The following is a 17,162-nucleotide window of genomic DNA, read 5'->3' as shown; positions in this document are numbered from 1 at the left end:
CGTGAAATCGCTTCTCTCAAATCGCTTCTCTCTCAACAATCATACTTCACCAAACCTGAGACAGAATCTGATCTCGAGATAATCTAGCCTAAATTTAGGTCTAAATTGATAGCCCAGGGCATATACTAGATTATAAATCTAACGTAAAACTTAATCTAAAGATTAGATTTAGTTCTAGGTTCTGAGTTATAGCACAGTCGAAAAATAGAATAGTACCAGTCATAGCTAGCCTTGGAGTGAGCTTCCATCCCGTGCAAGTGTCGAATCATAATAACAAATGTCTTAGTATTGCGGAATTAGCCTTCATATATCATGAATTGGAAGTGATATGTAGACAGGTAGTTGTAATTGGGTTCTCTATAGCACAACCAAGAGGCACAATATCTCCAATACCAATGCAGGATTGGCCAACATTTCACCCTCTTCAGGAGTCGCGATATCTATATTCTTGCTACCAAAATTCCAAGATATCGGGACACGAGATTAGATGGTCTGGTTAGTGTATAACGATTGTACGTCGATCCCTGGCGGTGGCAATGGAAGGAAGCATTGCAGAAGCAAGGCTAAACCAAGTAAGATGCCATAAATCGCACGCATTGCCCATGAGGTAGACGCCAGTCCCAAGGGCGGAGCCATAGCCATGTGCATGGCATGCATTTAGCTCCAGTGCTAAATGTATTAGGGCATCGCCCAGATTCACTGTCGCACTGCTCCGGGTTACCCCGCGGTTGTTCAGCGCACGTATGTTGAGGTTATTCATTTCACGCTTCTAGCTGCTCATGGAGCAATAAGCGGCACTAAGCGGGGCCATCCGCAGGGAAAACTGCAGTGGTAAAGAATACAACGCCCCTTATACTCACATAAGTCATACAGTAAACTGCACTAGGCGTGCCTCTATTCTCATCCTGCATCAAGCCGGAGCAATTCCTGTTCGAATTCCTCGTCGGTATCGAATTCATCAGCGAACTCTTCCAGCAAGATAGCTGTATCATCTCGGAAGGACTCCCCTGCTGGTAGACTAATTGGAACTGCCGCGGCTACTTGATCTTTGTGCTCCTTTTTCTCTGGCTCTGCCTGGATAGTGCCCTGTAAGACCGCGACTGTTTCAGCTTCTTTGATAACGTCTTCATCGTAGAAGATAGAGCAGTCGGAAAATTCGTCGTCATCTCTCCCTCCACAATTGACCTTCTCGGGTTCCATAGCTCCACCGACATTGTCGAGACTAATATCTAGACCGACAGATTCCCCGTCGTCTAGATCATCATTCTCCGAGTTCGAGTCCTCGCTAGTGTCCACTTCCGTGCTTATAGTATCTGACTCCGTATCTTCACATGTCATCTCTTGCTCCGCCGGGGCTTGAGGGCTCTTCTTAAGAAAGTTGAAAAGCGACGGTTGGCTCGACGGCACGGTGGGTGCATTAGGATCGGGTATACCGAGTCGTCGTCGTTCTTCGCGAGCCTTCAATTCTTTCTCGGCCTTCTTTTTCTTGTTGGCTATGCGCTTCTTCTCCTTCTCCCGAAGCTTCTGCGCTTTGCGCTCGCGTTCTTCATCCCGTTCTATTCGTGCGATCTGAGACGCTGTGAACTTGAGACGTTTATTGCTGCGTTGATATCGGCGACGGACGGTTCGTGATTTCTCTAGGACGACACGTTTCGGCGACGCAGGCATCTTGAGCTAGGGCGGGAATAGAGGTTTATACTAGGAGTTACGTCCCTTGAGACTGGCGAAATATGGGCAGACATTGGAGATGCTCATGGAGTATCTTGGTGAAGACAGTAACAAAGGCCTTTTGTTGTTGATCATGTTGTTAAGGTCCGTAAACGGAAGTTGTAGGCGTCTTGCCGACGGCATTAAGTTGTGCCGAAACGGAAGGTTTATCTTGGACTAAATTCACGGGATCTGTATTTATCCTGCTATCCGTGTTCTACTTTTCAATATACAGAAACGAAGTTTATAAATAAAGCACATAATTTCTAGATCGTTTATTATCAAGTTGATTTGATTCCTACTTAAGGCATTAGACTTTTGGAACCAATCACCGCACCGTTTTTAGAGTTCACAGGCGGGAGTCCCTGGCGGGATCCCAGCAGACAGGTGCATCTACTCCTGTCTTCAAGCTCTGCATGTCCTCTTCTGATAGCTCGAAGTCGAAGACTTGCGTGTTCTCGATGATACGCGACTCGGTCACTGACTTGGGGAGAGGGACATAGCCCTGCAACAGGGTCAATACTTTCGCATAGAAACTCTAATAAGAGAGGGAAAACATACCTTCTGCAAGCTCCACCGGATCAAGATCTGAGCGGGAGTCTTGTTGTGCTTCTTGACCAGACTCTGCAAAACGGGCTCCTGCATACGAGTGGCCTGCACCAAAGGCGAATACGCTTCAACAACAATGTTGCGCCTCTTCAGCCAGTCGACAATGTCTTCTCTGGGGCACCAGGGGTGGATTTCGTACTGGCCGACTGAGATCTGGCCACCCACACCGCTGTTGATGTATTCCTCCAATTCGTTGAGGTGGTGGATACCGTAGTTGGAAACTCCGATGGAACGGACCTTGCCAGTCTTCTGAGCTTCTACCAGAGCGCGCCAGGCGCCCAGGCGACCCTCCTTACCTCCAAACGGAGCGTGGAGTAGCACCCTTGTCGATATTAGTTTCTGGCTTTTATATGGGTCTAAGGGTAGTCATTACAGGTCGATATAGCCGATTCCGGCTGCATCCGCAAGGCTAGCTTCGATAGCTTCTTTAGCCTTTTCGTAGGACATGTGGCTGACGGGGACCTTGGTTGTGTAGAAGATCTTGGAGCGGTCGATTCCCGACTTGCGGATAGCTTCGGCGCATTCGGCTTCGTTCGCATAGTACTTGGCGCTGTCGACCTGTGGAAGTGTTAAGTTAATTTTACGGTTCAGGCAATTCAGAACCAGAACAGCTTACATGGCGGTAGCCAGTTTCTAAGGCCTTCAGGGTCACTTTTTCTGTGATATCAGGCGGACTACCCCGCCAGGTCAGTATTGATGCCAATACTCTGTTTAGATGGAAATATAGCTCTAGAAGCTTACGTCTGGTAAACCTAAATTCAGATTATAGTCGTCAGAATCATATTCTTCAGCGAAGGTACCCGGACGCGACTTACACCGAAACCAACGACAGGGATCTCATATCCCGAGACCAACTTAAGGGTCGACTGAAGCGATAGCGGAGCCATAATGTCGGTGTAGTCGTGATATTTGCTCTATCTTGTATGGGTGCTTGCAAGTCACTTTTGTCCAAGAGACAGTTTGGAGGGGTAGATGTGACAGAGCAGACAGCGGAACATCAAATGTTCACCGGGTCCCTCGCTCCGATTATTTATTCCACAGTCTTCTCCTTCCGGCTGGATCAGCGGTCCTGACGAGTGAATTAGCTCCCATGGCGTCTTGTGGATAACGTCGACGTGGGGCTGGTCTAAAACGGCAGACCGAATTCGGCTGTTAGGCTTTTCAGGGATGTGCACGGAAAATGATACCACACTAGGGGGTATTTCCCAGGGACCCGCGGAGAATAAATCCTTAGCTTATGGCCACATAAAGGGAGAATATCCACTTAGTCTTCTAGAAGCTACTTGGAGCCATGGAGTATGCATGTAGCCTTGTCTAAATTAGGGCTTATGTATGGTTTGGGCGTATCAATCTTATCGATAACGGAGCCAGATCAACGCTAGACCGCTTTAAGGCGTGTCCCGCACCTTCAATCCCACTCGGCCAACATTCGCTGGGAGCCAGGTCAAACAACGAACTTTCACAGAACTCCTGCGCTCATATAAAGCCATCATTATTCACTACACCTAATATTACTTGAATAATATATCAAGTCGAGGAAGAACAATCGCTCGCCCATCGCAAACGAAGTTAACTCACTTGAAAACCAACCCACTCTTACCCTCTCCAGCTGCGCCCCACGCAAGATGCGCTTGATCAAGAACAAGGTTGAGCTTAACGGCTCAGGCACAGTCACGCTGTGCCCTGAAGAGCCCGAAGATATGGTAATCAATTAGACCTTCAAGCGATCGCATCGACCCAATTGCTGAGCAAATTCCTTCAGTGGCATGCATACAACCTAATTCGACCTGGCGATCTTCTCCGCGCCAGTGCCATTCGCCGTGTTACCACGACCCAAGAGACTGGATCTACAACGTCCGCTCGAGTCCACCTGACGCTCGAGATCCGAGTCAAATCTCTAGATTTCGACCCGCAGCTTTCCCAGCTGCATGTGAGTGGCCAGATTGTGAACGAAACGCAACACACCAAGGTTGGCCAGCACCATACGCTGGATTTGGAGTTGAATCGCAACTTCACGCTTGAAAAGGAAATAGGCTCGGACGGCGAGGGGGTGGGATGGGATAGTATCGCCATTCAGATGCTTAAAGATGCGGTTGATGACGGCGGGAAACGGAGGGCGGAGGCTGTGGCTGTTGTGATGCAGGAGGGTCTTGCTCATATATGTTTTATTGGGCAGTTTCAGACGATTCTGAAGCAGAAGGTTGAGATGTCCGTTCCGCGGAAACGACAGGGAGGCAGCGATCATGATAAGGTGCGCTCCATATTTTCTTTCTTTTTATTTCCTACGCCAACGATCATACTAACTTAGTTAGGGATTGACGAAATTCTATCAAGTCACACTTGACACCCTTCTTCGCCAGATGGAATTCAACACTAGCTCTACCTCTCTCACCAGCAACGAGACCGTCCGACCTGTCCTCCTTGCATCACCTGGTTTCGTTGCCGCCGGGTTCCAGAAGCACATCCAGTCCGTCGCAGCGACCAGCACACCCGCTCTGAAGCGTCTACTCCCGAATATTGTGGTCGTCCACTCCGCCTCCGGGTACTTACATTCCCTAGCAGAAGTTCTACAGTCACCCTCAGTCAAAACGATCCTCGCCGATACGAAGTACGCTCGAGAAACCAAACTCATGGACGACTTCCAGGACCAACTTCGGAAAGAGACGAACAAGGCAACATACGGGCCGCGCGAGGTCGAATCAGCAGTTGACCAAGGCGCTGTGGGCCGTGGTGGCGGCGTGCTAATCATCTCCAATCGCCTGTTCCGGTCCCAGGACGTGGCCGAGCGTAAACGCTGGGTATCACTGGTTGACCGCGTGCGGGACGTGGAAGGCGGAGAAGTTCGGGTGCTCAGCTCAGACCATGAGAGTGGGAGGAGATTGGACGGGCTGGGTGGCATTGCCGCTCTGTTGACGTTCCCCATTGTCGAGGATGATTACGACTCCCATGAGGAGCAAAGTTGAACAGAATAGTAGACATCCATTATAGTATAGACAAGGCTTGCGTACTGGTGACCCCCCATTCGACTCTTCCAACATGGCTCGTGTAAATATTGACATATCGTCCACCACCACTCATTCAAGTGACGTCTCCTTGTCATTCCCTGGACCGTCCAAGGATGAGAAACAAACCCAATTACACCACATATACAATCCTCTCTGTCCGTCACTCGAAACATCCATATTACACAACCAGCTGAGCGAGGTTGACAATGACGCACTCCTACACATTGTCTCCCCTCTATTCCAAATTCTCTGCGATGCACAGTACCCATAGCCACCTGATCAGTTATCCAATGCTGAACGAATAGGCGGTCGTTCATGCCTGACGCTCCCACAACATGGCCCAGACCGCTCAAGCAATTCGCCTGCGTTGATTACACAGTGGCTTGCATTTGTGCACTTCTGCGCGAGCAGACGGTAACCAAACATGCTGGTTGGGCTCAGTATGAGACACAAGACTCTCCAAACAACGTCGGCAGTCAAAGATTGATAATAATATCCGTACACCCCGTCATATCCACGAGTGTCATGTAGTCATTGTTGGGTAATGTCTCTTCGCAATGCCACACCGATGTCAGTCTCTGGTTATTGCACACCGGTCTGGACCTCCGAGCGATTATATGAGCGAGAAAGGGAAAAGCACTGGCAAATCATCACTCCATCCTGAAGATCGTTAGCCATTGCAGCGTAACATAGTCACCAAAGGGTTGGAGGGAAGATGTTGAGAAGTTGTACTATACCTGTGAGCGGTCAGAAAGATGAGAAAGACATGGGTACCAGCTATTTCCGTCCTTGAGTTACTGGATGTTGGGCTAGATCGGATTGAGGATATCGAAGGGCTATTCCGGTGAGCGCTCAATGTGAGTCACTGGTAAAGAACATGACATCAGATGGCGATACTTGAAGCATTGATTTCGTCAATAGGCTAATAATAACTCCAGCGTTGACCGCTTTTCTCTTCATGTCTGGTCTAGCTCGAATGTCCGACCAATGCCGCCTCATGAAGCCCCAACGGCCTGCATACTAGAGCGGACTATACATCCGTATAGTAACGTGATCATATCCAAGTAGCAATCGAAGTCTCGTCATTGGCGTCGGAAAGCTTGTCAGCATAACGCCCAAAACAAAAAAGAAGTTCCAGGACAATTCCAAACCTGCCAAGCAGCAAGCCCTAGCTTAGTATCTCGCGGGATATCTCCCCCAACCCTTCTGAGGAAATAGCAACAGAGAACCTATCCTCCTCAACATCCACAGCCTCATCTCCAGCGCCGTTTCAAACCCCGACAAAGAGCCATGTCTCACTCGACATGGCGGTCTTAATTCCGCCTCCAGATCTCAGGCAACACCTTCACCTCAAAAACCAATCGGGACGTCGCCAGTGCCCCAACATCCGGGAATCTTAATTTTACGCTCGAGCGTTTCGTTTAGGCAACATTTTGGTCTGCAAGAGGGAAGTCCAACTCCGCGGGTGTGTCGGCATTTGACAAGCTGTCATGTTCAATGCTTAGGCTCCCCTGTTTCTTAACTTTGTTTCTTTTTTCCAAGATAGGATTTTAAATTAAAAGGCGTTACCTGTTTGAGGAGTTGTTTTTATTTGAAATAATTTATTCTGTAGATCGATCCAATGGCCCGTGTGCCATATGCAGCATGAAGATCACTCTAAACCATTCTCGTCTCTAGTATGATAGAAGTGGCTGCGTAAAGTCCGGAGTCGAGGCTGGGAACGGTACATGTCCCGGTCTTTTTTCGTGTTCTTTTGTTCTTTCTAGATGAATTTTAATTTATTTTATACTCTAAGACATGCATTACATATACATGAAAGTATACTGTAGTAGACATACTAACAGTAGACAGGCAAAAAAAAAAAAAAAAGAAAAAGAAAAAATCAAATCAAATAAAAGTACAACTACAAGTTCCCTACCGCCCGACAAAGAAAATAACAACAGGACCTCACCCAAGATACAGGTTCAATGAACTATACTATCGGATACTATACATGAAAACGAGCAAGACATTCCACGAGGCTGATAAACATGTCCAATTGCGGGGATGCCGCGGCGTGAGATATCTCTCCATCTACTACTAAATACTACTTGATTTATCTGTTTCGGGAAGGTGTCATATAACTCAGTTCGAATAGGATGAGTATCCTGACCTTATATGATCCCTTCATTTAACGTCAATCGGGACTAGTGAAGTAACAAATTCAACGCTCTCCGGCTGAGACATCATCGAGACATCCATGATGTGTGCGCATACCGGAAGCGGCAGGTGCAGGATGGTGGATGGAGGGCTAGCTCGGCAGACGCAATCTTAGCATCCTCACCCTAGGCAATGGTAATTCTATTCAGGACCATCTATCCTAGTCGATAGTCAGGCTGCAAGGCACGAGTCAGGACTGAGACATAGGCAGTTCAGCCGCACCGAGTCATGCCTTTCTCTTTTTCTACGATTATACGGAGTGGATTCCACGAATAAATCCCCCCCCTCCACCTTCCACACAGACATACATGCATCCCCTGCCAATGTCACACCAACTATACGAACCTGGGTTTATAACCAATTTAAACATTCCCTAATCTATCTATCCGCCTAGTCTAATGCAAAGGATCCTCGTCCGGCGGCTCTCGACTGGTATCCATTTAAGCCTCTTTGTCTTAGAACGGCGGCTAATGTTGGTGGGGAAGAAGGATCAAAGAACAAAAGAAAAGGAAAAGGAAAAGTTCTTGGAACGACTGAAGATCGGTCTAAGCGAGGTACATACCGGGGTCAGTTTTTTAATTTCGTTTATCTTATTTGTTTTTCTTTTTCTTTTCTCTTCTTTTTTCTTTGCTTTTTTCTTGTCTTAAACTTTAACGGTTGAACTGTTGAATTGGACGGTGGGTCTCGTTTTCTTTTTTGTTTCTTTGTTCTTTTCCCTTCGTTTGCTGCATGGTTCAGCTGTTTGGCCACGCCGAGGATCGGACTGGAGCTGTGCATTGGAGGGATCGGGTTTAGAGTAAGTGTAACGTTTTTGATTTGGAATCCTGGCTTCTCTTTGTCAGGGTGGGTCTGTTCTTTCAGTCGGTTGATTACGATTACCAGATTACTGGGGGAGTTTTATTTTTTTAGCTTTCCTGGAGATTCTTGGAATGGTGACGCTTTTCATTTGGTGGTTCAATCAGGGTATATCTCCTGTATCTGAGACAAGGTATCGGGGCTAACAGCTCAAGGATTTGAAGAAAAAGATTTGTAATAAAAAAAATAAAGAAATGGAACAGAAGGCATCAAAAAACGCTAGCTGGTCATGCAATAATCTCGTTATCAAAACTCCGTCCTTGCTAGTAAACCCACGCAGATCAGGGGGCACATGGGATCTAAGAAAAAAGAGCTATCGTAGAAAAAAAAGAATAAAGAATTGGCAAAGGAGGACTTCGAAAAACTAGGTAGTCGTCACGCGGGCAATCCCTCGAGGGGATTTCATCGGAGCTCGTTTTCGTGCTTCCACTATTCGTGACAGCGAGGTGTCACCTTCTCGACGTGAATCTAGATACCGTAGTTGTGCTTCGCATTGTCGTGCTGTGTAAGGTTTCTTCGCCCCTAGCTCATGCATCTAATGCCTTAAGAATTAGCGGAAGGTTACCAATGCTACTCGCTGTCCGCGTATGAGGCCTCACCTTTTCTGCTATTAAATTATACTTTTCCCTCTCCCAGTAATCTCTAGCCCTTATGAGTAACCGGATCTAGGCAACCTGGTGATTAGCAGCTGGCCAAGATGAGAAGGTAGGTTTGATGTACGTACTCACATCGCTCTCTTCCCATCGAGCCGAGCGGTCTTTGCGCCTGCGCAGCATCCGCATCTGTAGGCGGGCCTCCGATGCGTCCTTGTTGAACTTCTCCCGGAACATCTCCCGGATGTGTTTCCATGCCAGGTTCTGTTCCCGTAACCGTTCAACAAATACATCCTCTTCCTCAGCTTGCGGGTCTCGTCGCCCTCGGCCGGGCGCCCGAGGTCGTTGGTGTGAATGAGGATCAACTTGCTCTCGCCGGCGTTCCTGCTCTAATCGTTGGAGACCTTCCGGATGAGGCAGTATGGTGACCGGCCCTTCGCGAGCTGCCGCCGTTGGTTTAGGACTTCGCCGAGTCCGCTTAACGGGGGGTGGTGGAGGTGACAGGGCGGCTCCACTGAAGACATAATCTGGGTCGGGAACAGGGCCTAGACCAGCGGTTACAGTTCGCGGGAAATCATTTGGAAAGGGCGCGGTTATTCCCAGTCCATGTGAGGGGACAGATTCAGCCATGCAGTATGCATATTCTTGGGAATGATGACTGAGAACAGGGCTAGGTCGGGCATGAACAAAGGAGCTGTCGGGAAGACTGATTGGTGTTAATATGGTATTGGAAGGGAAAGCTGCCGTGGTACTGTAAGGGTGGTTGATGCCTCCATAGGGGGACTGTGGAGCGCCGGAGCTTGTCAGTATATGACGTCTCTGCGTAGACAGCAGGTTTCACGTACAGCTTCTACTCCGGGATATGGAGCTTGGTACGTCTCATAGAAGTTATCCATTCCTTCTTCAGGGTGAGGACCGCCTGATCCATACGGCGTTGGCCCGGTATAGTCGCCTGGGGTCCGAGGAAACATGGAGCAAGCCGATAGGAGAATCAACAATATGTAGCAGCGGGAGGATCAAACGTTTGATGAGACAACGACAGGAGCAACAACCACAGCGGCAAAGGTGTGAAATGAACGTATTTATTGGGGCCGGAGGCGGTAGTATATAAGCAGTAGTTCCTTTTGGGAAAGCCAATGAAATTTAACGTCCTTCGCAACACTGAAGCCACGACTGAGGAGAGACTGCTGCATTAAATAAATAGAAGAAACAAAGTGATAATGATAGTGTTATGCAGGTTCATATCCTTAGTAAAGCACGACGATAGAGGGGGGAATGCCTTGCGAGGCAGGCTAGAATTCTTGAATGGATTTTTCTTCCCTGTCAACAGGTCTAGAGAGCTCCAAGAGATGTGTAGATACCGCCGACCACGCTGTGCCGCTCTAAGTCGCTCTTAACCAGAGGTGTAAACTTGACGATGAGCCCGCATTTAAGCGCCAACTTATCCCGATAGAAAACATTGGCGTCTTAGGAAAAGCCATGGCTCATCCTTTGACATAACATGGGGAGAAGAATTCCAGCCCCCAAACTTTCGGGGGCGCAGACTTTGCATTTCAAAGGCCCACATGGCTGTTCGATGGCAAGGCAGCACCTGCGATCATAGTCCCAGTGCTCTGGATCTCCAGGGGTGGAAACCATGGGTTGGACATCATGGCAAAGGAATAGGATCGGTGCTTAGCGGGCCGCCGTATCCTAGAATTAGAAGGACGGTCGGGGGGAAATTAGCGCTGGATCTGACAAGAAAATACAAGTAATAATAATTATAATAAACAGACTTTGCCAGGTTCAATTGAAAGGGAGGTGTCATTTGGAAGGAACAAAAAAAAAAAATCAAATCAAATCAAATAAAAATAATACGTCGAAAAAATAAAAATAAACCAAACCAAATTTCCCGGACACAATGCAAGCGAACGCCTTTCTATGACTTCTAGTCACTACACGAGTGGGGAGGCCTAAAGGGCCGGAGAAGTTGATAGATAAGCTACTAGTGTGTAGCCCCAACAATAATAGGGTCATCAACTAGGATTCCTTACCTAGACCAAGTCCGGAACGAGTGAGTCCATGGAATAGAGAGGCACAAGACACATAGAAACATTTGCTCCATCGACTAAGACCCGAATACCCCCATAGGGTCCAGTTCCATCACCAGAGCGGGCAAAGCTTCGTGGATGGGCTGCTCGAAGAACCAAAGCGGGTCATTAAGCGCTGCTTCGTTGCTGCGGCTGCAAATCCCCGGTGGATTAGGAACGAACTAGTCAAAATTAGCGGGATTGACAGGACTGGGGATATTGCTCTGACCACCACGATGACATTTCAACTCTTTCAAGAGCTGAGTCTAGTAAAGTTAGTGATCCAGATTCTCAGACATAAGGTAGTAATCCTCAAGAATCCTCCCGGTCGTGTGCATCCAAATGATCCAACCAGTGCCACGTGTCTCCGCCGATATCAAATGGTTAGACGCCAGATGAGATGAAAGATTGGCTTTGAGCCCTCATTTCCAGACCGTCAGCAGTGGATCTCGGGAGTCGGGATGGCACAAGCGCTTAAACAGATCAATCACGGGAAATTTGTCTCGCCATGATCATGAAGAAGACACCATTTCTCCCCCGCCCCCCTCCGGCCCCCCAAGCACAGCATATTGAGGCTGATAGTCGTGTAATTTTCTGGTCGACCCCTCACCACCATCCATACAGACGAAAGACATGGCAATGATTGTATCTCCATGGTTGACGGGAAGGGGCTTGCACGTGATGTCACAGGATTGGGGCTAAAACTGGAAGGGGAAGGCTAATTAAAAAGAATTTCAAATTAACATCAGCCCATCTGCCTATAGCTACCAGTTTGCACGCTGCCCTCGGTACTTCCTTACTAAACAACAGTATAAGACAAGGATTCGCGAACCTATTTCCCACCCCCAAAGCCGACTTCCGAACGCTGATCAGGCAGTTTTGTCCTTCTAACTTCAACTTGGCCCCCTCTCTTTGTTTACCGAACATGGATGTAGTCTCAACGGCCTTGATATGGGGTCCGTGGCTATGAAATGGCGCAGCCATGGCTCAGAGCAAGTCTTGAAACAACGGCTCCACGTTCTTTTTTCATTCATTCTTCTTTTATGGAAGGATAGACTTACTTTAGGTGATGTTCTTATGTGCTATTACTATTTTTTATTTTATTTTCTTTGATTTCCTTGAAATTTCTCCAATTACTTCTCTCTCTCTCTTAAACTCCGCCCCTTCTCATCTTTCCCCTTCCCGGACAATGCAGATTATCGTTTAAAATTATATCAAATCAGGGTCCTCAAGGCCCTGGCAGGGCTGATTTCATTCCAAAAATAGTATCCATCGTTCCAATTTCAGTCACATCGCATATTAGTCGATCGCTACTGCATCAAAAATCGATGTCATTTTACTTGATTGTAAAAGTCGGAATCATGATGGCACAAGCCCCAAAATAAACACAGAAATCCAAGCACACATGTCAAACCTGCAGCAAAAAGCCTTCTATAAGCAGAATCCCTGCCTCCGTCAGCATTTCATTGATCACTTTTGATTGCCTGTCGCATCAGGAGAATGCTTGTGCTGTGTTTGCTGGTTTGCGTGCTCTTCCCAAGTGTCCTCTTCGTCCTCCAGGAATCCCTCCAGCCGGTCGTCACCTGCGCTGCTGGGTTTGGGGTTGCGAGTCTCGTTTAATGTGTCATCTGCTGAGATAGAAATCCCTCGAGCGCCCCAGCGGTTGTTTCTCGGCCGTTCACCATCAGCCCCATGTTCGGCTTCTGCTCCTTCATCATGGAGGTGCTGTTCTTCATCGACGCTCCGTCGCTGCCTGAAACTCAACACTTTGTTGACCAGCCAGCTGTTCCGGAAATCCTCGGAGTCTACAACGCCACCATTGCGGAGTTTTACGCGCTGTCGCGTATAGTAGACCCAAGCGAAGTCAATGTAGAACGCGGTCTGGACGATGCCAAAAATATCCGAAATGGGGTCCCAGTGATGAGAAGCAAATCCCCTATACAGCCAATTTAGAATGTAAAATGCCCGGTAGGAACCTAATGTAAGGAGATAATAGGAGTCGATGACAGTGGGGACGGTGGTCTGGCGGAGGAGTAGTAATTGAGGTAGCACGCAAACGGATTCCAGGACGATCGAGAATGTCCACCAAATCTATATAGCGCAGGCCCCGCCCCGTTAGTTTGGTCTCCAACAAATCATGTATCCCTAGTTTAACTCACCTCCGTAAACCATCTCTGTGGCCAAGGATGTCTGAATATTAGCATCAAGATCGGTGCTGACACTAAAGACACCGCAGCAGAGCCTAGAGCTAATTTCCATGCCCTCTCCCGTTCCCGTGTCCGGGGGTATACCTTCATCATCAAGAAGATGATATATGCCGAAGAGAAGATGTAAAAGAGCTTAAAAAACACTAGATAAAAGGTCCCCCATCCTCTCCCTATAAATAATTCGAGATAACGACTGAGAAAAACCAACATATATAGCACCTGGGTAAGAAGCGAAACACCTGTAATGAGAAGCAGCAGGTGAGAATAATGCCTATCAAAAACTAGGGACGGCGTACAGACCTTCCGCGCTCTTGTTGCGATGGATAGCCCACAGCAGGATGCCTTTTGAAGAGATATGGGCGAGGTCGCCTATTAGGCGAAAAATGTTCCACTTCGGGTCCATTGTATTGTGATATCCAAATCAGCCAACGCAGGGTCTCTCAAGAATATGACTTGTAAGTAGGAGTTCAATGTTCACGAATCACGACACCATCCAAGCAATAGCCATCAAGACAGTTCGAGTGCTGATAAGAGATCTACTGCCTCGCTATCACCCGTCCTTCTCGAAGCTATCAGGATAGTACTCGAAAGCTTCGTATAGTGTTGTACAATTGCTGCTTCGCAAACGCAGATTGGAATGTGCGACCACAGCCAGAGTCCAATAAAGTGACAACGTGGCCAAAGGGAAACCGTGCTAGGAGGGAGCAGATGGTAGGAGAAAGGGCGGTCAACACGTAGAGGACACGGGGAGATTCTGTCCTACAGATGTGTCATGTATCTCGGTATCTCCAGAGCACAGAAGGCACGGGAGCTGAGCTCATTCAGCACGGGGATCCACCCCGAATCCGGGGCCGCGTGTACATCACGTGAGCAATCCTTATCAGTGATGACGTCAATCCGCCCTCTGATCGCATGCTAGAAATTAAGCAGTGTATGTGCTGCTACTATGCTGTATCATGACAAAGCACTACGATATCTCACTAACTCAAAGATGGTACAGATTAGAGGGTAGAAAGAGCTGTTGGACTCGAGGATTCGAATAGCATCCACAATCAGCAGAGTCTGTTCCTCCCGTGAGAAGTCTACCAAAGTAGCGATGGAATGATATCAATCCAAGGAATGAGTCGAGTTGATGCCAAAGAAAGATCACGCGCCCCTTCTGCCCTACTCTCTCCGTCTCTTTATATAGATGATCTATGCACGAACCCGATTATGACTATATGTACACAACAACGGCTACCTCCTTCTATTTATATATTGTTTCTTACAAGAGGACCCAGAAAAATGATAATAAGAACAACAATAATAAGCACAATAGAAACTTGCATTATGAACTGATCTAACGGTGCAGATGTCATGTTGACACACAGGTACCAATTAACTATACTTAACTGATTAATGGTTGAGCGTTACCCCACTTCCCATAGTTAATTTCGAGTACAAAAATCGTAAAATGATGGAACTCAAAAAAGGACAAACCTGATTCTTATCCATAAGCAGACCCATTTGCTTCTCCCTTCTTTTTTTTTTTTTTTGTTGCCTGCCAAGTAAGACGGATCAATGTCGCCCTATAGTAGTTAGTGGTGGCCAGAGCACACTGGATAGAAAGCCCCTCACAACAGGTCATGTCAGACTGCTTGGCCCCAACTGGACAACTGCAGCATTGTCAGGTTAGCCCGGAAAGAAAGACCAGGGTTGAAATGGAGCTCTATGGACCGACAACAGTTTTGTCTAGACTGATACCTGTTGATTACCCCGTTGGGTGTCCAACAACGCTGGTTTGTCACCAAGATATTCGCCTAGACCTAATGTTTGACATGGAGGGCTTTGGTGGCTGGTAAATTGAGCTAAGTCATGAAGTCTCGATCATAGCACAATCACCGGAGGGTTACAGTAAGTTTGCTACTACAGGAACTTGGAAGTTCTGAAGTTTGTAGTATATATGCCGTTTCCGGTATCTTGACATTTTAGTTTGAAGAAAATCGTTAGGATCAGACCTCAGTAGAAGGATTCTTTATAATGCCTTTTTATTTTGTCAAGTACAGTATGTTATAATCGGGGGTTACCTGCAGAATGGATTAAATACGGGGGATAAAGGAAGAAGAAAACAAAAGAATAATTATTATGATTTATTATAAAAAGCAAGCAAAAGCTCGGAGACATCGGGATTGGGTGATTTTCTCTAGTACAGAATTAATTTGATTTCCCCTCAGCTGTAACTGTACAGGAACTTTACTGTACAAGTATTCTCCTCTCAGCTCACTCTTCACCTTTTCTTTTTCTCACTCGTTCATACTCTCTCTCCTGTGTGTCATTTATTTCTCTATTCCATGTAACTTCACCTCTTTGTTACCTTCTATTTGATTTGATACGAATCCTTGAGGAACAGGAGTCCTTCCTCAGCCATGAACTCTGACCAGTACGTATGCTGCCTATTGATCTTCTCCACTCTTTTCTTCTGACCGGATCATCTTGTCGCTCGTTCAGTACTCCTCCTCTATCGTACTATTGCCAGCCTTTGTATTCCCATACTGCTACTCCTCCACCTCTAGCTCTTCCTATGCCAGAAAAGTCTTCCAATTATTGTGCCTAAACCTGTTTATATTTGATTTCTCCTTCTCTTCGTTATTATTCTGCGTTCCCGATTTCATTCTCCTTCAACTTTCTGCACATTGGGTCCCGCTGTTTAGTTTGATATCTTATCATTTCCTTCCCGATTAACACCCACATCTATACTGTACAAGCATCAACCTCACCGAGCCTTTATATGCACGTAATCTCCTCAACCACTTTCACATTCCTGTGCGTGCCGTACGTGGTTGACATCCTGCAGCGCTACTGCCACACCGTGGGATGCGCCCGTGTCATCGTCATTGTTTTTTTGGTGTAACCAAGAGCTGCTTTCCCTGGACTGGATAGGCCAATTTACCCTGGAGTAGCGGATTGCTAATCTCTTAAGCATGTGTATTTACAGATGAATCGACGCAGCGTGATTGGGAATACAGCGCATCGTCCACCATGTCGTAAGTTGGTTCCTCCTCGTCCTTCCCTTCCCGGGGGAATAGAGGCTTCGACAGTGCGGCGCAACAATGACTTTTGCCAGCCCTTGCCTTCTTCGTCCGTATATATAGTCCTCGTGTCATGTGCTTTTTTACTTTTTGTGTTCTTCGGTCCATCACATGTGACTTGCAGAGTGAATGGTCTTGAGTTTACCCGTTCGTTGATGATTATTACTCGTTCGATTGATATACTTATATTGTGTCATTACTGTTTCATCCGAGGCCCTGTTCACTATTCCTTAACGCGATTCACTATCTCACCTCCTGTTTCTTCTTCCCTGACACTCAACTAGAGCCCCTCCAAACTCCAAACGAGTCAAGGCATCTCCATCGACCAGCGCGCCATCTCATCTGTTAGCTCCGCAGCAAGTCAACCCATTTCAAAGAGTGCCTTCATACGAGGGCATTCCTATGCCCCAATCTCAGCTTTCTCCCCCCAACCCCAAAAAGCGCCGTGCTTCGCCCCAGATAAGCACTGCGACAACCATGTCAACATCTGGGACTACCGCCGCTGCGGGCGAGGCCGCGCTTGAACCTGGGCCAGGAGTGCCAGAAGCTCCCCCCAGGAAAAAGGGAAGGACCAACACTCCGTGGACTGCGGAGGAAGAGCAGCGACTAAAGACAATGCGCGATGCTGGTCGCAGCTGGAGTGAGATTGCTAAGGTAGGCTGCTGTCGGTTCTGATCCATGGTCCCAGTTATGTTGCTAATCGGAACTCATAGACATTTCCTTTTCGAACCGAAGGGAGTGTTAAGAAGCACTGGTATAAGGTAGCGTTTCAGCCATTATCCTGGATTGCGTTATTTTCCAATGACTGATAGTCCAAATTAGGATATGCACTATGCCGAGTTCGATGAAG

General features: G+C 47.4%; 5 protein-coding genes across 5 annotated transcripts; 2 read left to right on the top strand and 3 right to left on the bottom strand.

Annotated features, from left to right (window-relative positions):
* Window positions 1-2,056: 2,056 nt before the first annotated feature.
* AO090026000643 (aldo/keto reductase family protein) lies at window positions 2,057-3,203 on the bottom strand (the record flags this gene model as incomplete). Its single annotated transcript, XM_023235980.1, has 5 exons — window positions 2,057-2,212; window positions 2,269-2,638; window positions 2,690-2,874; window positions 2,933-3,023; window positions 3,172-3,203. The coding sequence occupies 5 exons, from the start codon at window positions 3,201-3,203 to the stop codon at window positions 2,057-2,059; spliced, it is 834 nt and encodes a 277-aa protein (XP_023091107.1).
* Window positions 3,204-3,941: 738 nt separating this feature from the next.
* On the top strand, window positions 3,942-5,279 carry AO090026000644 (putative translation factor pelota; the record flags this gene model as incomplete). Its single annotated transcript, XM_023235979.1, has 3 exons — window positions 3,942-4,019; window positions 4,079-4,567; window positions 4,677-5,279. The coding sequence occupies 3 exons, from the start codon at window positions 3,942-3,944 to the stop codon at window positions 5,277-5,279; spliced, it is 1,170 nt and encodes a 389-aa protein (XP_023091108.1).
* Window positions 5,280-9,040: 3,761 nt separating this feature from the next.
* On the bottom strand, window positions 9,041-9,598 carry AO090026000645 (uncharacterized protein; the record flags this gene model as incomplete). Its single annotated transcript, XM_001822016.3, has 1 exon — window positions 9,041-9,598. The coding sequence occupies one exon, from the start codon at window positions 9,596-9,598 to the stop codon at window positions 9,041-9,043; it is 558 nt and encodes a 185-aa protein (XP_001822068.3).
* Window positions 9,599-12,507: 2,909 nt separating this feature from the next.
* On the bottom strand, window positions 12,508-13,334 carry AO090026000646 (uncharacterized protein; the record flags this gene model as incomplete). Its single annotated transcript, XM_023235978.1, has 2 exons — window positions 12,508-13,059; window positions 13,197-13,334. The coding sequence occupies 2 exons, from the start codon at window positions 13,332-13,334 to the stop codon at window positions 12,508-12,510; spliced, it is 690 nt and encodes a 229-aa protein (XP_023091109.1).
* A 3,107-nt stretch (window positions 13,335-16,441) lies between these two features.
* On the top strand, window positions 16,442-17,121 carry AO090026000648 (SANT/Myb-like DNA-binding domain-containing protein; the record flags this gene model as incomplete). The annotated part of the gene is made up of 4 exons (XM_023235977.1): window positions 16,442-16,459; window positions 16,597-16,656; window positions 16,730-16,966; window positions 17,026-17,121. The coding sequence occupies 4 exons, from the start codon at window positions 16,442-16,444 to the stop codon at window positions 17,119-17,121; spliced, it is 411 nt and encodes a 136-aa protein (XP_023091110.1).
* Window positions 17,122-17,162: the final 41 nt, after the last annotated feature.

Source organism: Aspergillus oryzae, chromosome 3 (genome assembly GCF_000184455.2).
Source record: "Aspergillus oryzae RIB40 DNA, chromosome 3".
Lineage (NCBI taxonomy): Eukaryota > Fungi > Ascomycota > Eurotiomycetes > Eurotiales > Aspergillaceae > Aspergillus > Aspergillus oryzae.
This window is presented reverse-complemented; position numbering and strand designations above follow the sequence as displayed.